This window comes from Phyllostomus hastatus, unplaced genomic scaffold (assembly GCF_019186645.2).
Source record: "Phyllostomus hastatus isolate PE091 unplaced genomic scaffold, TTU_PhHast_1.1 phas_scaffold_1066, whole genome shotgun sequence".
In the NCBI taxonomy this organism is placed as follows: domain Eukaryota; kingdom Metazoa; phylum Chordata; class Mammalia; order Chiroptera; family Phyllostomidae; genus Phyllostomus; species Phyllostomus hastatus.
The window spans coordinates 25,408,672-25,428,353 of record NW_025334004.1 but is presented as its reverse complement, the minus strand read 5'-3'; the positions used below and the strand labels follow the sequence as shown (position 1 = coordinate 25,428,353).

General features: G+C 43.8%; 1 protein-coding gene across 3 annotated transcripts in view; it reads left to right on the top strand.

The window, feature by feature from the left end:
- Window positions 1-19,682, top strand: part of SHTN1 (shootin 1) — a 95,464-nt gene that overhangs the window by 61,826 nt on the left and 13,956 nt on the right. The window contains exons 13-16 of one of the 3 annotated variants that reach the window (XM_045854553.1): window positions 4,383-4,492; window positions 7,790-7,843; window positions 12,779-12,902; window positions 17,161-17,353. In XM_045854553.1, the coding sequence (XP_045710509.1) occupies window positions 4,383-4,492; window positions 7,790-7,843; window positions 12,779-12,902; window positions 17,161-17,353 (481 nt within the window). Of the gene's footprint in view, window positions 1-4,382; window positions 4,493-7,789; window positions 7,844-8,095; window positions 8,360-12,778; window positions 12,903-17,160; window positions 17,354-19,682 lie in introns of those variants that run through there. The other 2 variants (XM_045854554.1, XM_045854555.1) reach the window with 2 other exon arrangements.

Here is a 19,682-nt window from a genome sequence, read left to right as displayed (position 1 = left end):
CTACACACCTTTCCTGACACTGAATTAAAATTTTGTTTGTGTTGATCGGGTTTGGGGACAGTTGCCAAGTCTGGGAGGGTCAGGAGGGCAGTCAGAACACAATGATTTCCCCTTGTAAGTAAGTCCATTATTAGCTGTCAACCTGGACAGCACCCTTAAATTGAAAAGAAGTATTCTAGAACTTACTGTCCCCTAGTGTTAGGAACCATACTTTTCCTTGCGGAAATGATGTTTCATTTACAATTCATGAAATGTGTTTTCACCCTTCTCTTCGAGCTGTTGCATTGCACTTTGGGGACCTGAGTGACTGACACAGAAGTTGCTCATGAGATTTTAAACTGGGGCGCTTCTAAATTCATACCGCCTTAAATGATGTGCACCATAGCCACCCTATGGCTGGAGCCTCTGTCTGTCTGGCGAGGCTGTTATTGATCATGCCTTGTTAATAGTTCACACTACAAAATAGTTGCTGAATGAATGTATCAACAGTGATTAAATGCATGATGAATGAATGCGTAGCATCAAACACTGGGCTCCTCTGTGACACTTTGGAACTTGCATTTAAAACACAGGGAGCAGCCTTGCCATCACATCAGTTTCTTACGTTAGCGTCTTACAGTGTCACTATCCAGTTGGTATGCCTTTCAGAGCTGATGAATGGAGAAACTTATTTGGTAGATACTGTTTCTTAAAAAACTTGATTGTAGGGAATACCTGTGGAATATTATAGTAGTTTTAGTTTTAAGTATAAGAAATCATTACAGACTTGGAAGTTAGTGACTAATTTTGTTAAGTATGCAGTTATTGGACATGTTCTGAGATTTTATATATTTAGGTCATTAATTTGTTGATATTGTCTTACCCCAGTTTACCAGTCTGTAGAATGGGGGTAATAGTAGTTTCTGTTTTATAGGGCTGTTGTGAGAATTAACAGTAAACATATAAAGCATTTAGGATAATACTTAACACATAGAAAATACCCAAAATGTGCCCTGGCTGGTGTGGCTCAGTAGACTGAGCTCTGGCCTGTGAACCAAAGGGTCGCCAGTTTGATTCCCAGTCAGGGCACATGCCTGGGTTATGCGCCAGGTAGAGGTGACTATACATTGATGTTTCTCTCCCTCTCTCTTTCCTTTCTTTCCCCTCTCTAAAACTAAATAAATTAAATCTTTTTTTTTTTTTTTAAAGAAAATACTCAAATGTTAGCTAAAAAAAAAAAATAGACAAGGTCCTAACCATCCTTTGAAAGGTGGGTGTCCTCATTTATCAGGCTCTTGTGAGCTTGTAGTTAAGAAAATTTCTTTAACTCTGTGACCTTAGGTCAAATTCAGACTTATTTGACCATGATGTATTCTTTAGAGATTTTGTATATCATAGTGGCATAAGATTTTTTTCACACCTCTTTAAAAATGTTAGTGAAAGGGAAAAGTAATCCTGTGGCATTCAACATTCATTTCAGCTTCTTTTAGGTAAAAACAAAAGGTTTTACTGAGTGGCAAGGTGATGGTTTTGTCTGTGGGTCTTTTTCTTTCCTTTTTTTTTTTAAGGAATTAACTTATTTTTCAAGTAGATCTTAAAATTTAAGCCTCAATTAATAACATGTAGCTTTCTGATCCAAGACTGACCTTGCAGCATGAACTCCAAGCACATTTCATTTGGTTCTCCTGCGGCAGTCCAGTACCGTCAGACCTGCTGTCTTCATTTGCCCCTTCTCTTTAATCTCCAGCATCCTGCATATTTCTATTGTCCTCCTGATCACATGCCTTTGTGAGACAATTACCAGCTGCACAATGGCAGAAAGACTTACAAAACATGCCATGAGCGCTCCGTGGGCGACCCTTGCAGATTTGTTAGAACTACTTAATAGTTTAGAAGTCCATATAGATTGCTTTTTGCTGGTTCTAAAACAGGGTCGGTGAGAGAGAGAGCTGGTGGAGCTCTAAGCTCGTGTTGCCCTCTGTGGTGCCCGAGTAGGGAATCTGATAAGAGTGATTTCTTTCCCTTATGGCCAATTAAGCCTTTACATCGGAAAAAGACTAAGAAATTAAAGGCTGGTTAAAATCTGTACACAGGACTGATAGTGGCACTTCTCTGAGTTGTCACTGTGATTCTGGCAGGCAAAAATAAAAAAGAAACTACTTTAAATTCCTGCTATGTTAGACGCTGCAGCAGATTTGAATGGTGGGGACCATAATTCTCCATCTGTCCGCCTTAAGTAGTTTTGTGTGGTGCATTTAATGGGGTCTCAGCCATTCCTTGGAGCGCTTCTCTGTGGGCTCCGTTCCTGTTGCTATGCAGCTCTTCCCAAGTCTCTCTCAAGATGGCAGCGTTTTTGAACACCAGATGGGGTGTTTTTGGAAGATTTTAAATTCCCAGGAAGAAATTCCATACCCAGACCAGGTGCTTATATGACAGGTTTAGACTTTATCTCCTTTGGTTTGGAATAGGGTGGCAAAAGCACTGTGTAGTGAATTATTTAAGTACTCAGGTATTTAGTAAGGGAAGGAGTAAGCAAATGAATGAATGAATTTCTGTCCGTAGTAATTTTGTCTGTCCCCATGTTGATGTTTGTGGGCCATCAGCAGAAGCTGCCCAGGAAAATGCTACTTAGTGGCACATAGGGGATAGACCCACAGTTTTGTTCTTTTTATTTTCTGACTTTGCTGCCATTTTTCCCATGTTGCCTGGCAAAAAGTACTTCTTTGTTTTTTTTCTTTCTTTGACTTCTGGGCATGAAAAGTGCTGTCTGGATATTTTAATTCCCAGCTTTTCAATGGCTTGTGAGGGTGGCAGAACCCATTCGAAGTCGGGACTGAGTGAGAAAGCCCAGGCTGTGCAGTGAGTGTCGCAGGGGCCCCATCGCGGTGGTGCTTGCAGAGGCGGGCGGATGGCGCCGTGTGGGCCTCTCTGAGCGGGTCCCCTGGGCACGGGTATTAGCGGATTAACTACCCAGGGTCAGTGGGTGCCGGCCATGTAGCAGAAAAGGGAGCCATCTTGTAGGCCACCTCCGGGCAAAGCCTGCCGTTTCAACAGTTAGCTTGGGGATGTAGTTGTGATTCCTCCACTTAGAAGTCATCCTTTTGGGGCTTAGTTATTTCTGCTCAAATAATGAAAATATCCACAGCCATTTAAAGCCAGAACGTTACGAGCCTGTCAGTAGGTAGAGACTGGTTGAGTGGCCGCAGTGTGCCTCATCGTGTGGGGTCTTACTGAGGATGCTAATGGGAAGGTCGTTATGGGACGTTTACACTGAAATACATCGGCTGCAGTGAGTTACATGGGCGTAAACACAAGATCCAGAACTGCGTTAACAGTGATACGTCTTCAAAAATGACTCACTGCTTTCGGTCAAGCTGTTCTGCAAAAGAGACAAATCCCCATGCTCTGAACCACAGGGTGACGCTCAGCACAGTTGCATTCTTCTGACTGATACATATTTCAACAGCTTCATTGTTTTTGCAGCAACATAGCCCACAGGGTAGACAATAGACAGTTGAAATTTTTAAATCAAACTTAAATTACTTCATGACAGTCATCTTTGGATGTATGTTTTCTTTTTAACATGGACAATTTTAAAAGACTTGAAAAGGGTTTACTTAAATGTTTCCTTCCCACGTGCTTCCTAAACAAAGATGGAGTTTAAACACGGATTTTACCCATTTGCTGCTTGTCTTTTGTCTGAATTTCTTTCAATAAGTAAAAGAATCTTTTTTGATCTTTTATTTTCTAGTGGACTTTTTGGTAGTTATTCCTTCTTTGGGCTGATTTCTTTGACATATGATGTACTATAACTTATAAAATACTTTTCAGATAAATATGAATGATTATTTGGGGCTAGTTACAAAGTTACATTTTTATTTTTTAATTTTATTTATTTATTTTTAAATTGATTCTAGAGAGATAGAGAACAGTATCGACTTGTTATTCCACCCATCCATGCATTCATTGGTTGCTCCTTGTATGTGCCCTGACCGGGGATTGAACCCACAACCTGGGCATATTGGGACGACGCTCTAACCAACTGAGCTACCTGGCCAGGCCCAAGTTGGGTTTTTGAAAACCTGCATAAATTCATTCTGCTGACAAAGGGGACAAAATCCACTTTGATTGTTTAACATAGACGAGCCAGTATTGATTTCCAGGCTCTAAATTAGACCTTAAAATTTATAAACCTTTTTCAAAACAGATTATTTATTAAAAGGTTTTTATGAAAAATATGTTGCTACCTGGTCGCTATTAACCTTAAATCGTTGGTATTTTGTGACTTTGTCTGAAAAATGACTGTGGTTAATTACATAGTGAAATCTTTTGAAGTCACCACGAATAGGAAGTAACTGTTCTCTTATGGCGTGTGCTGATTTGTGTGTATGTTCTTTGAACAGCTGAAGAGGTCACCGATCTGAAGAGGCAAGCAGTTGAAGAGATGATGGATAGAATTAAAAAGGGAGTTCATCTCAGGCCCGTCAGCCAGACAGCTAGACCCAAGGCGCAGGTACGGAATCACTGAGTGCTTGTTCTCTTCCTTGGTGTTTCTGTTTTCAAATGGGAAGTTTCGAAGTGTGACGCAAGCTCTATCAGGACTGACTGTCAAATCTTAGGATAAGGCTAATGTGCCCTAAAAAACCTTTATTTCCATAGGCATGTTTCAGGGGGGACTCTACTTGGCCCACAGTGGGCCTAAATCACCATGGAAACCAGGTCCTGCTGTCACAGGTGCTGGCTGGCATCAGCCTGACCGAGACACTGATGGGAACTGGTATACCCAACAAATCACGATTGCTACATGGTTTCTTTTCTTTAATTACTGACTGGTGGTTTTGTAGAATTTAACAAATATTTATTGAGTACCTACTATGTGCCAAGTACTATTTTAGGGACTGAGGATAAAGCAGGAAACAGGAGAGACACAAATTCTTGCCTTCCTGAGGCTTCTATTTTTGTCTGTGTCTTTTGGTGGGGGGCAGGGGGCAGGGGGCCTGGGAGTAAGGAGTCACATAATAATGCCAGAACAGACCTAAGACAGCTTTTGAGAAATCATTACATGTATGTGATCATTTTCACTTGATTTCACAAACTTTTTCCAGGTCACTTCAAGGAGAAAATTTTGTGCAGGGGAAAGGAAAAAGAAATACACATACACACACACACACACACACACACATGTATTTATACATATGTATAAATAAGATCATCAACTTTAAGACCCCAGTGAGCACAGGATCTATCGAATCACAGAGTCTAGTTCAGTACTTCTTCTTTCCCTGTGTATGTCTTGTTGCATTTCAGGAGACCTAGTAATAGATATTTTGACATTTTTCTTGAAAAATAGTTTTCTTTTTTCACTTTAGTAAGGGATCAACAGATCGGTTCTCTTTCTTCTACTTTTAAAACAAACTTTGTTTCTTTTTTACTCTCAGAGATGCCCCTCTCCAGCTGCTCCATGTCCCCAAGTGTCAAAACCGTTCAGTACAAATTCTGCCGGGCCTTGAAAGTTGCCCCTTTGTCACAGGCAGGCAAGACTGCCAGGCCAGGCAGGAACGGGCACTGCGTGGGCTGTCGGGGGTGCAGGGGTGGGGGTTGGAAGGGTGGCAGGAGTACTCAGCTGCAATGTAGATTGACACCTAGTGAAGGAAAGCTTCCGCCAACAACCACGAAGAGTAATTCCACCTCGTGCTCGTGAAAGCAGTTTTCTAAGTTGGGGGTGGGGGCGAACGCAGAAGTCAGGCCGAACCTAGAGCCGGAAGAGAGGCTGAGGGTGGAGCCCGTGCGTGCGGCACAGCCTGGGGCACAGCCGTCTCAGGGCTGGTGTCTGGGGACTGAGTGCCGGGTGCCGTCCCTGGAGTTGGGGCCTCCCATTCTCCCCACTGCCCGGGCTGGTTCTCCCCCAGCGGGAACAGCACCTGCGCTGCCAGACTCACTGGGTCCTTGTCCCCATCAAACAGAATACAGTGTGAAAACGCTTTAAGATGCAGGGTCCAAGTGGAACCTTGGAAAAGAACACATTCTTAGGACTTTCGTGTCACAACTCTGTTGGAGAGAAGCAGCAAAACTGTGCCATTACTAAAGAAAACAGTGTGACTAAGCAGTGTAATTAAGAAGCAAAATTAGTTTAGAAAGAAAAAAAATGTTGAAAACTTCTTAAATCCTAAGTAATCAATGTTCCGTATGTACTCTTCCAACAGTTACACATTATTTAATGTCCATTCAAAACCTCGAAGACACCCGCACCAGGATCAGTGGACGAGCGGGTTTTTTGCTGGTAATCATTAATCTGTGGAGAGGTAGTGCCGAATGACCCGGTCAGTCACCTTTCAAACGAGCAGTCACTGCGTGCCGGGGTACAGACTTCTCCCCGCAGTGACCTCGGGGCTTTCCTGGCGTGTCCCGAGTGCGAGAGCCCGCGGCCTGGGCTGCAGCGCCTTCTGCAGCCAGAGGTGGCGGCGTGCATGGCATGGCGGCGCTTTGGAGCATGCCTTCAGCCACATCCTTCATTCAAAAGTCACAGCTTGTGCCCTGCAGAAGTCAAGCCTGCCTTGAGAATACTAAGTTCACTGCGAATTTGCAAGATTCCTCGCTGCTGTTGGCAGTGCTGGTGTGGTTCAGATTAGTGTGTGAGAGCTTTAGGTGGGCACAGATGGTGTGTATACTTCAGAGAAAACCTAGGCTGAGAAAGTTGAACGCCTTAGTCTGATTTGTCCACGAGCAGCAAACCTCTCTCTCCTTCCCCCTCCCTCTGTCTCTTTCTCACTTCCCTGTTATTGTCCTTTTTAAAAAATTGGAAGGGGATCTTATTCTTTATTATCTTCGGAGAGGAAAAAATTATAGGTTGCTATGAATCACCGCCCCCCCCCCTCCAATTTCTTGATGAGAGAGGAATTAACCTTAGCTTTTTTCTCGGCACTAAAGAGCCTTGGGGGCCCTTTCCCTGTCTTGCAGACTTCCCTTCCTCTCTATCCTTTGTGAAATGAAGAAGTACCAGGGAGATCAGAGGTCTTTTTTTGGTCTTTTTCATGAGGTCCTCATGCTAAATTTTCCATCCATTAAATTACCTGAGGAATCCAGAGACACTATGAGGTGTTCCGGGGCCAGTAAATATCACCCAGAACTTCGTTTCGGATTGTCTCATTCATGGTGTAGCCAGAAGAGAACTGGGCTTGTAATCAAAACGCCGACTCACGTGCACTCTTCCTCGAGGTGTTACTCTCCCCGTGGGCCACACACCCTCTGAGGCCTTTCGCCGTCTGGTAGCCAGGGATGCTAAGGTGCTCCTGTAAGCCCGTTCTCCCGACCCGGTCCTGTTGTGGAATTCCTGAAACGGGGCGTGCCCGTTCTCTGGGCCCGGCTTTCGCCGGGAGCTCGTGGAGCCGAGAGAGGTTTTCTGCCTGCCGCTTGCCTTCTGCTCTGCAGCCTCCCTCGCCCTCACTTGCCGGCGGGAGCCCCGCCCTGTGAGTGCAGAAGCTTAGCGTCAAAAATTCGAAATAATTCGACATCAAGCCTTCGAAATCTGGTGCTAACCAGTTTTTTTCTATGGGTGATGACAAATAAGAAACACAATGGTATTTAGAATATGGCGGCTTGAGTCCTTTTGCTTGGAATATTGCTGCTAATTTTCTATTTAACTGCCCCTAGGGAGTACTAACCCTGTCTAATATTTTTTCCTAACAGTAGGACATAGACCTAATTCGAAGAAATAGTGAAGATAAGCTGTAAACACTTTGTCTTGTGAAATGTTTGTGGAGTATATTAAAAGTGAATTACTCAGTCAATTGTTTTTTTTTTTTAATTGTAGCCAGAATCTTCCAAAGGCTCTGAAAGCGCAGTGAATGAATTAAAAGGAATACTGGTAAGAATAGAACTCAGTTTATTATTCACTTAATGGGAAAATGAAAGGAGGATGTTTTTGAAGTGGACTGCTATGAATGATTGGTTTGATATGTTTTATTTCCACGTCCAGTTGCCTCGTTTCTTTTGATAGTTTGTTTGATTGAATTATGGCCTTCCCATCAGGCGTGTTATTAAGGTACTCTGCTGTCTCTATTCTGAAAGAATGGTTCCACTCTCACCAAAATCATGGTTTCTTGTTCTTACCCTCCAGTCCTGGCATCACAGCTTGAAGGTAAAATGTCTGGCCAGATGCGAGGAGCTGGTCCATGCTTGTTAATACCGGAAATAGAGCAGAGTCCCTTACATGAACGGTGCTTACCTTTGGGGCGTGAGAGTGGAATTCTTGGCTCCTGAACGTAAATCTGAGCCCCTGCCCAAATATGTTCCCAACAGGGTCAGTCTGCTTTTTCTCACAGTTTATAAGATTTGATGGTAAATTGGAGAATAAAATAAAAAGTCCCCTTCTTCAACATTACTAGTTTTGCTTTCTGAAAGCTATTCCTGTCCATTGGAGAACACCTCTAATGCCCACCTCCAGCTGTATTCGCCCTTCCATCGTAATGAGCTTTTGCCCACTGAGTAAATGAGCACTGCCCTGTCCAACAGTTGCTGTCAGAGACGAACGCCTCACTTAGGAAATGTTTCAGATACTTAGTGCTCTGTTCTCCGATCCCGTTAGAGCCTCAACAGCAGTCATTATGCACAGTAAGTCAGCAGATCCGGGGGCGGGGGCGGGGTTCGGGACTAGTGCTCCTGTGTTTGTTGTTACTGCGCTAATTGCGCGTTGCATGTAGACATCCCCATAATTGCAGTAAACAGAATTATTTTCATCAAGCACGAAACAGTACACTTAACTCAGAATGGCTTAATTAGTTAGCTTTAGTTTTTGGCGAGTGAAATTAGCGCGAGAGAGGTATAGCAGTGGCTAGCAGTACTGGTCTGCCTACAGGGTCAAGTAAAACCATTGGAAAACCGTGTGGCTATCACCTAAGGGATTCTTTGAGGAGACAGTTTTGTCACCCAGTGTTCTGTTAAGGAGACCTCTCCATGACAGTCCCCACCCCCCACCCCCCCTTTTTTTTTTGTCTCTGCGTTACATTGCTAATTCCTGTTCAAGAAAATGTCCCCCAGGGCATCATGAGGTTCTAGAGTGTAGTTCTGATCAACAGTGAAAGAGTCAACTATACCAAGTGTGACTTTTTAAAAATTAGGTCGATTTGAAAAATCAGACATCTGCACCAGACCTGTGTGAAATGTGACGGGCCAGGGCGTGCCGCGTCCCAGAATGCTGGTGGCGGCGAGCTTCCTGAGGTGGCCTTGCTCTGAAAGATGATCGTAGTCACTGCGTAATGCCGTTCGCCAGCATCTGGTGCCACTTCAGGGAGAGACATTTTTGAAAAAGATTTTTGTGCAATAATTTATGAATTATAAAAACTGTCAAAACAAAACATCTTTTTTTCCCCCCTGTAGATTGCCCCTGTCCTCCGTGTCTGGATTTGTCGTTAGATTTCTCTGCCTTGTCTGGCATTGTCATCAGAATAACATTTATTCTGATGACATTATTTCTTTACATTAAGTGGCTTTTTTTTTTAAGAGGAACTCACAGTGTCCTCCCCTACTCTTCTTTGCCAAATGGCAACTCTCTGCCACCCCCATAGAAGTCCCTCTGTGGGGGTGCATCACTCGTCACCTGGTGCCAGGAAGCCGTACCACGTCTCGTAAGAGAGAGAAGAAGGAAGCCCCTATCACATGGGCTGTATTAGTGCCTTTTGCTGGGGCTCAGACTGTGAGGATCCTCAAATTTAGTACCCAGCAAAGACACCAGCCTCACAGCTGTGACATGTGAGAAATACACGTGAAAAGCCCACAGGTTAGGAGGTGAGCATCTGTGCCCAGAGATGCCAAGAAGCCAGGAAGCAGCCTGGTCAGCACCACTGCGGAGCAGAAAGCAGGGGCAGACCCAGTGGGGAGGTGCCCGCTGAAGTGAGGGAGGCGGGGCCTGAGCTGCAAGCACACCCGGGACCCAGGGGTTGGGCCTGGGGCTGGCAGTTAGCGCCCGAAGAGGAAAAAGGCCCTGGCCAGGAAAACTTCACTGTATTTTGAGTTGTAAAGCTTTCGAGCCAATTTTTTCCCAGTCTATTTTCACTTAATCAAAAAAAAAACTGTATATTGTAAATTTAAAAATATATGCTTCATTCCTTGTAGTCACACAAGGATTTTGAGGTGACAGAAACCTCTTGAGTCTTCCCAGTGATTTAGAAGTCACTCGGAGCGGAAATGGCAATTTCTGAAGACTAAATCCATACAGGTTAATCTAAAAGTCTCTTTTCAAATCCAGTGGCCTCTAAATCAAAGAAACAAAAGTAGCGTTTGAAAAAAATTCTCTTACAGGTCTTTCTCAAACATCTTCAGTTTTTTCAAAGTACCCAAAAATTGTCAAAGAGCTAATTTTGCTACTGACAATTAGATTACTCAGTGTTTATGAACATTTAGCTAACATGGAAACTAGTATTGTTAAATGATCAAAGTGGTTTGAAACAGGAATAGAATATTGGTTTGGGAATTCGAAGAGCCAAGTTCAAGGTCAAGCCCCAAGGCCCTTTTCTCTGTAAGGTGAAGGAATTGTATATACCACATGGTCCCTAAGTTAATTTCTGGTTCTCAAAATCTATGGTTATAATATAAATAGATGATTAAGATCATCTTAGTATTTTATTAGCTGAGCTCCTTTGTCATTTTGGTTGAGAGTCATGCAGAAACCTTCCTTTTCATAATTGGCTCCATATTTAAAGTTTACTTATAAATTAGCTGAATTAACTGTATCAGTCAGCGAGTGGAGAAAAATTATGGGATTCAAGGATTTGAACCTGGGAGGGAGAGGGTCATTCACTACAGTCAGGAATTTGGGAAAATAATACTGTTGTCTAAATGAAAAATGGAGAATATCGTGAAAGAGAAATTCTTCAATAAAAGATATTCATTGACTCCAGCCATTGGGAGAATCACACAGAATGTCCTTGACATTTAAACAACGTAGTACTAGTTTCATGAGTCGTTTTAATAAAAATGGCCATACCTTTTAAAAAGATCTGTTTGCATGTGATACAGCTGGTAAGTTTTTAAAAATTATAAACAAATGATTTGACAATAGTTTTTCTAATACATTTTTAAAAATTAATCTAAATTGTTTTTAGTTCTGTGTTACCAGTGTTTATCCTATCTTATTCTATACCTCTTAGATGAGTAGATACGGACCTGCTTGTTAACTGTCAAATAAACCCAGTAACTTGGAAATGATACAATGAGCTGTTACAGTGTTACATATAAAGTAGTTTTCCTTTGGGTGTATTTTATAAACATGTGCAGTAAAGGAAGAGCAGAAAGACGTACTTCGGGGTGGGGACGAGGAGCGGGTGTGTGCTGGATTCCATTGTGAGCCCCGTGTAAGCACTTTGCGCCTCGGTTTAGGTCGGGCACCTGGCAGGGAAAGGATGCAGTCTCCCATCCTCGTTAGGCAGGTTCCTCCCCGGTGGCAGGCTGCTGGTCCGCAACTGTGCTGTTAGGGGAAAGCACCTTTCTGCATAAAACAGCACAGTAGCCTGTGTCACCGAAGATTTGTAATCACCTGATTTTACAAAGCTTTTGGCTTTATAGGCTCAAGAAGAAACACGAGTTATCATGTTTAGCCAGTTAGAATTCTCGGACTCCTCAAGGAGTTAGCAGGGAACACAGTGCAGGAGTAAGGCGGGCCTGTGCTGAGCTCAGGAATGACCCGGGCTGGCCTGGTCCTCAGCCTCGGTGCACGAAAGCCGCCTTCTTACTCTAATACCAAGTCGGGCAAGTTGTACCAGGCGTGGGGTTCTGATTTGCTCTGACCGAAATATTGTGCTTCTCCTGGCTTTGCTTCTCCCCAAGTCTGTGGCACAGGTGAGGAAGACTATTTCAAAGAAATGGTGTGTGTTTCTTATGAAAGAAAATGGACCACTCGTGGTGGTGGACTGCCAAGCCCTTGCACATAAGAAGCCCCTCAGCTAGTGTTCTGCTCAGACACGTGGTCGCGGAGGTGGGAAGCCACACCCCTCCCTCCACGGCACCCGTCCTAGAGCCGCCAGGGCGGGGAGCCACTGCCCGGGCCTTTCTCTGCCGCCTTGAGGGGCAGGACCAGTCTCAGCAGGAGCACAGCCTTGCGGCATCTCTTGTCCCCTTTGGCGTCTCCTGGGCCCTGAATAGCACGTTCACTGCCTCCATTGCTAGGATTCTGGAGTTCCCGTGCCGGGCCCTTCCTGGCCTCCCTGCCAGAGCCTCACCTTTCCTCTTGCACGAAGAAACCGCACTGTGCTCAGTGCAGCGTATCTTCGGGCGGGCCACGGAGAGCCTTACGTGCCTCCTTCGGCAGCCACGACACCACTGTCACCCGTTGTGCAGGCAAGGTCATTCTCTCTGAAGAATCAGCTGCCCATTTCTCAGTGCCCCGAGGGTTTCGGCTCTGTAGCGCGTGGCTGTCACGTGAAGATAACCACCTAAGGTGAGTTCAGCACGTCAGTGCTCTTCTCCACACGGCGGAGCAGCACACATCCGGTCTTAATCATCGAAGTGCAGGGGTGCAGGTGCCTTCCCGCCCCTGAACTTCGTCCAGGTAGCTCGTCACGGGTGTTCTTGTCCTGGTCTTTTGATACGGGAGCCAGCATCTTACTACATCATCGTCAGCATCTTCTTCAGTGGTCCACTGAGTGTTGAAGCGCGCCCATTTGAGATACGTACATACACGTAAAGTTCGTTTTATTTTCTAATTCCATTCAAATTCTGGTAACGTTTTGGTGGTTTGATTTTTATATTCTTTTGTGTATTGTATTAAGCCATTAACCTTTTTGTTTTTGTTTTGTTTTCACTTTAGGGGACACTTAACAAATCCACTAGCTCGAGAAGCTTAAAATCCCTTGACCACACTGAAAGCAGTGAGACTGAGTTAGAGAGGATTTTGCGCCGCAGGAAGGTGACGGCAGAAGCAGACAGCAGTAGTAAGCTGGTTTGACTTCTCCGCGCTCTCCTCTTCCTCTCTGGAGCCTCTTCCTTTGAGTCCCCTTTTAACCTGAAGTTACCCTTTCAAATGACGATTAAATTTTTTTAATGTGAATGAGAAGTATTGGATGGTCAAAGGCATTTATGGCTGTCTCATAAGTATGCTGATGTTATTTTTTTTTTATTGGCATGTGTACTTGTTTATTTGTAGGCACTCAGGCCTTTATAGATCTGGATTTGCTTAATGCAAGATGCCCTTGCATTAAGCAGAGACATTCAGGATGGGATTTGGCAACAATGTAGCATGGAGTACAGGCTCTGGAAGTAGACTGTAGTTCGAATCCTGGCTCTGCCATTTACTAGCTGCTTCCCCTTACACAAGGTACCTACCTCTCTGTGCCTCAGTTTCTTCATCTGTAAAGTTAGGGTACTAAAAGCATTGCCCCATCAGATTATTCTAAGGATTAAGTCGGTCACTGTATGGGAAGTGCTTGGCACTGTGCCTGGCAGACAGTCCGCACACACACGATCCTCAGTAGTAATAGTAGAAATTACACATCAGTTACACATGCAGAGAAATCATCTCAGTTCTTCGTACCCAGCTAGTTTAGTGTCTCTGCCTGCGAATGAGAAATTCCAGCTCTGTCACCAGCTGTGACCGTCTGAGCAAGTCTTGCACTCACCGTTGGTATTCGTGTCGTGATACGCGTGGATTGGATGTCAAAATCAGTTCCCACACTAACCTCGTGTGTCCGTTTTTCCCCATCCACTTAATCGTGGGAATTAGCAGAAACCTTTCTGAGGTTTTCTTCTTGTGCCTGGGAGGCTGGCTTTGAAAAACTAAAGTAAAATTAATCCGCAACTACAACCAATAGGCTGCATCGTTTGGACTCGGTTGAGTCAGGTCCGGTCCGTGTAGCCCATTGTAACGGTTTCACTTGCACTGCCGCCGCGTGCACGTCAGGTTCAAGTTGCTAGAATATTAAGGAATCGGGCGTTTGGTAATCATGCCGTAGTTTTCACATAGGGACTTAAACAATCAAGTTAACCTAGAAGCCTCATCACACCAGCCAAACCTTTATTATAAAAAGATGAAGCTTTTGTTTTCTTCTTAAAAAAAAATAATCAGTTTTCAGTTTGGCCTGGAAGCTTTGCTGTCACTATCCCATCAGAACCCCCCTTCCCCAACCTCTCAGGAGAGTTAAGGGGTGCCATGAGAGTGTTCTTTTTCCTTAGGATTGGTTTCCCAGCATTCAGCCACCTCTGTCATGAGTATTCATCTGGCGACTTAACCAGTGCGTGGTTTTTCCAGCGTTTCATCCTCCATGTACTCACATAGCCGCTGCTGATTGTGAGGTCTCTGTGGAGGCCACTGTCGGGCTCGGCCATGTACCTGTTTTATTTTGCCACTGACATTTTTGCTCCTGCAGAAGCATCCTTACCTCCAGCATAAACTCGGTCAGACATGAAGCACTCACTGTTTCAGAGTGACTTTTCTGTGGGAGAAACCAGGGGACATTTTCATTTTAGTCAGTATGGAAATTTGAATAATTCAAAGTATAAGAGAAGGTGGAGATATGTTTTATGGGCATGGTGAGACTCTTATTTTATTGGTCATATTCCATCAATATACAGACATTTAATAAATCATTTGAGGGATGTTAGAATAAGCTATCTGTTCAATAGAATCACTATTTAGATAGAGAGACGATAACTTTGTAATGGCAGGATAGAGAGGATACACATACTGAGGAGAGTAACTTGTAATTGAGCAGAAATTTTATTTTGAGCTCCCTAGTAGCCAAACCAAAAAAAAAAGGGGGGGGCGGGAAGCAAACCTACAAACTCTATAATCTAGTAAAAGAAGTACCTTTATAAAAAGATGGTATGGATGTTTTCCTAGCATCAAACTGGAAGAGGTACTTACCATATAAGCCTTCTAAAGGCCATGGAATGAGAAAGCGAAAATTCTAGGACAGAAGGGGTGGGTTAGGAAGCTAATGCAGCCAGCTGCATGGTGAGAACAAATGACAGCGATGAGTTTGATACATTTGAGCCTCAGGTTCACTTGAATCTCGGGGATGTTTTTTCCACCACACACAAAGGTTTATGGGAAGGCTAAATGTGGGGTCACAGAGCAGAGAAAGGAGGCGTCTAAGAGAAGCAGAGGCAGCCTGAGGTTTGCAGAGCTCAGGTCCCAGGTTAGTTGGTATCTGCCCCAGAGGCCCGTGAAGCACATTTTTCTTTATAATTTTTCTTACGGACCTGACTGATACTCCCATTGTTTACCTAGACTTGGGGCCGAGCAAACTGACATTTCAAAGAGCAGCAAGGGCCTCTTGGAAAACACTGGGCGGCTTAAGCAGGATGCAACGATGATAATAATCTTACACATTATGCATTTTTCCATATTTCTTTTTGTTTGTAAGAAAAGGAAGAGCTCTAGCCCAGCTCACCCACTCCCCTTTTTAACTGGCTTCAGCTGCGGAACACGCAGTGGGCGGTAGTGTGTTCAGAAGCACATCTTTTCCCCACAAGGACAGGTTGTCTGGAGTGTCCAGTGTTGCAGTTGGCAGTTACCCAAGGGCAGAACAGAGCTGCTCTGGAGCTATTCTTAAAGTCAGCTTCATGTTTATATTTTTAGGATCTTTCTTTCTTGATCTCTGTGCCCTTCCCTGTCTGCCCCCACATCTCCGTGCAGCATGAGGCATCTCCACGTAACACAGGTGGGCGGGAAAGGCCTTTCCAACCCGAATACCCAGTGTCCCCAAGTTGTCCGCCCAGATGCTGCGGACGGAATCAATGAGGAAGAACAGACGCTGGTGCTTCGGGAGCTGAGGCTTGCAGCCAGTCCTGAGCGGGTCTGTATCTCCCACACGGAGAGAGGCTGAAGCAGGTGCCACAGCGGAGTGGCCGAGCCATTTAAATTAGGGCTTCATTTTTGCAGTTGATGCGTTACACTGTTGTCATAATCAGCCACATTCGTGTACAAATGAAAGAACAGAATCCCAGAGCTTTATGTCGAAGAGGGATTCGCTGGCGTTTCTGGATTGCACCCACTTTGCACCACTTTCTTTTTTAGGGGATGGTCTCACATTTCTTAAGGCATATCCCAATTTTGTCCTCTTTTTTTTTTAAGTGTAGCTTTTTTTTCATCTCTCTTTTTTTAAGATTTTATTTATTTATTCTTAGAGAGGGATGGGAGGGAGAAAGAGAGAGAGAGAGAGAAACATCAATGTGTGCTTGCTGGGGGTTAGGGCCTGCAACCCAGGCATATACCCTGGCTGGGAATCGAACCTGCAACACTTTGGTTCGCAGCCCACATTCAATCCACTGAGCTACGCCAGCCAGGGCTCCAATTCTGTCCTCTTTTGGTTAGCACTTTTCCAAGTTGTCCTCGGGTTTCATTTTTAGAGGTTCTAATTTTATTTGTCCATTTGTGACTTATTTTGTAAAAATCTCTTTGTTTTAAAAGGATTCCTTTTGAAGTGTCAATACATACCAGAATCTTGTTTTGAAAAAAAAAAAAAAGGTCTGGGATAGTATCTTTCAAAAGATAGAAAATGAGTCACAATGGAGCTTAGCTTCAACACCAGAATTTCTAGGTTGATAATGCCAATAATTTCAGTGGTCAGGCCTGTTGCGGTTTTTTAAAACCTGCCCCAAAGAGCAGAAAAGTCTGACAGGTAAACAGCCAAACTCTTTGCCACTTAGTTTTTGTAATCCTGTGTCTGCATATTAACAGGAAATAAATCCACTTACTTCTCAATCACATTAAAATGAAAATGTTCATAAAAGCTGTTTAATGCTCAAGAAGCCTTCCTGAGCCTTTTTCAAAAGAGCCTTTTGACATTGTTCCATTTTGTGTTTCAAATGCAGAGCTGAGTTTGGGGAGGAATTAACTCTTAAGAGTCCACATGGTTCAAGTAGGGCTGTCAGAAAGCCATACTTAGGAGAAGAAAAGAGTTTTCACAATTGCAGCATTTTTAAGGACTCTCTGGTCAGTGAGGCAACCATGGCCTGGGGGCTTGTGGTTTCTTAAAAGTCTACACAATTTCTCAGCATGGTCTCGGTGCGCTGAGTAGTGCCCCCAAGGCAGAGTAAATTTCTGCTAGGAACATTTTCCAGCACGCTCTTGAAATTGTAGCAAAACTTGGCCTTTTCACTTGCGGAGGGATTTTCAGCTAATCTGTTTTTCAGTCCCATAATCAGCATCACGCAGAATTATTAAACTTGAGGTCTGTGTTTGGTTTTAAGGTCCAACTGGGATATTAGCCACCTCAGAGTCCAAATCCATGCCAGTGTTGGGTTCTGTATCCAGTGTAGCAAAAACAGCCTTGAACAAGAAAACTCTGGAGGCAGAATTCAACAGCCCGTGCGGCCCAGCACCTGAGCCGGGTGACGGGCCGTGTAAATTGGAAGGAGGCACACGTTCCAAGGTTACGTTTCAGTAAGTAATGATGCTCTTTACTAAATGGTGTGTGGAAGAATCTGGGATAACTAACTCGTGGGTTACTCTGCTTTATTTCTCTTTGAAGAGGTTTTGATTTGGCTAGCCAATAAGTATTCTTCCTTCCTTCCTTCCTTCCTTCCTTCCTTCCTTTGCTGAGCCAGCTTTTGATTCCAGGCTCTTAGCTTTGAGGTCTGATTCCCATCCAAAGCAGATATGTGTGAAGGAGTTTCTGCCCCTCTACTGGGTTGGTAATGAGGTTCTTCTTCTGCATGAAGGTTGGCTTGGGTAATAATTATTCAGCATCAGAAGACAATCCATCTTTCAAGATTAAATGCTTACATCATCCCTCTTAATGGTTCCTGAGGAGCTGAAGAAGATACCAGATCTTTCAGAAGAACTAGATCCTCAAACATACTTTGAAGTGTACCTTATTTTCTGGTCCTCACTTAAAGGCGAGCCTTAATATTTCTCTGTCCCGAGAACAAAAACCTACCGTGTGAAGGTTTATCTCTGTAGACTAGCTTGAAAGTGACACTTTGTCACAGAGTTAATCCTGCTATTGAATGTGTTTCCGGCAGAACTAGTGGAGGATCAGTTTGTTTTATAACAATGGCGGGCTCTTTTTTGAAATTAGTCTAGTTTTGCTTTAGTTCCCTTGCCAGAATGTCAGGGGGTTTGTTGCCTGAAGAAAAGGAAGAGGTGAGACAAATCAGATCAGCCGATGGTAATTGTAATCACGGTTAATTAAACCTCTGATTTCCTGTTCTGTCGGGAGAGAAAGAACCCTTCTTTGTGCCTCTACCTGTCTTAGTTTAAAAGGTGAAACCTGGACAAATGAAGTCGAAATTCAATTTAGATCTATTTTTGCCAACTGGTATTTTCTTCCATTCTTGCATTTCTCATTGGTACTATTAACTTTTTTTCCTCCCTCTTTTGGAATGAATGGCCTCCTTTGCTGACTTACAGTTTTATCTAATTCCATTGTGCTTCAAGGCACACTTCCTCCTGCAGTCACGTGCTGCTTTTGACTGCAGTCACTCAAGCAGCCCTGACAGAAAGATGATCTATATTCATCCTTCATCTTTCCTGTTAGATTTGTTTAACATCTAATTGGACGTCAGCAATCGGGCTACACTGGAACCAATATCCAGACACAAAAGCAATTTGGCGGAGACAAGTTGGTTTCCGAGAGATGCTTCACTGTGTGTGTATAGATTTTTTTTTCCCTTTACCATTTTCCACAGATAATCTTAATCAGAAAATACTGCAACTCCTTCTTCCTTTTGTCTGCCTTTTATTCTCCAAAAGTAAGTGGAAATTACATTCCCAAGAAAGGAAATGAAATAATTGCAGGCCCAAGGTCTGCAGAACGTGTTGAATCGACAGTGAAAAGGATCCGTGTGTTGGCAGACACAGTTGTTAGAATCCATAAAGGCCTCCGTGAGGCTTAATTTATTTCTCATCTTGCTTGTTCAATGACTGCTCAAGAGACACATTTCAATTTAATTTATCTACTTAAGGCGCTAATACAAATACTCTGTGCTGCTGTATTAACTTCCCAACTTTGTAACCTAATGCTTGATTATTCCGTTCTTGACATTCTGCAGCTGAAATAGCCAAAGCCATGCGTTTTCACAGAAGAAAGCCATTTAACAAAGAAGAGTGCCTTTCTGAAAAATCGGTTTAAGGACCATTAGACTCTCCAGACGAACCCAAGTATTTTGTGTACGTGCATGGTAACTATTCACTTCATTCGTGGTTCAACCTGGCTTTTCCATGAGGGAAAGGAGTCTAACAGAATTTAGTTGTAGGTAAGCTGTGGAAGTAAAAACTCATGTGATGTACCGGGATTCCCTGAAAGCAGCCTCACTGCCAGGAATGAAAAGGATTGTCTTCAGGACTGTTTCTGACCGTCGCTAACTAGTACGTTTACTCTGTTTCACAAACCGTGAGGTAGGGGCAGACCACATGGTCTTGTCTCCTAGACGTGAATTGTCCAAGCACTTGGAAGTTGGATCAGCAGTTAAAAGTGAGATGTTTCCTTTGCTTTTTAAAACAGTCTTTGCACTCCGGTAATTGCGTCTTTATATTGATCTGTAGAGAGACGACAAAGTGTTTTAGGTGAGTGGCACTGTTGGCTCTTGACAGGGAATCAAGGTCAAGGAGTTAATTACAGTAGCCTCCAGTACTTACATTATCTCACACACACACACACACCCTCCCTTCCTCCCTCCACTCTGGCCTCTCCGCCCAGGTTTGGGTCTATTCTTGCCCTTTACTTGAAATGCTGTACCCTCTGCCCGGAATGTCTTTTCCCCAAGTTATA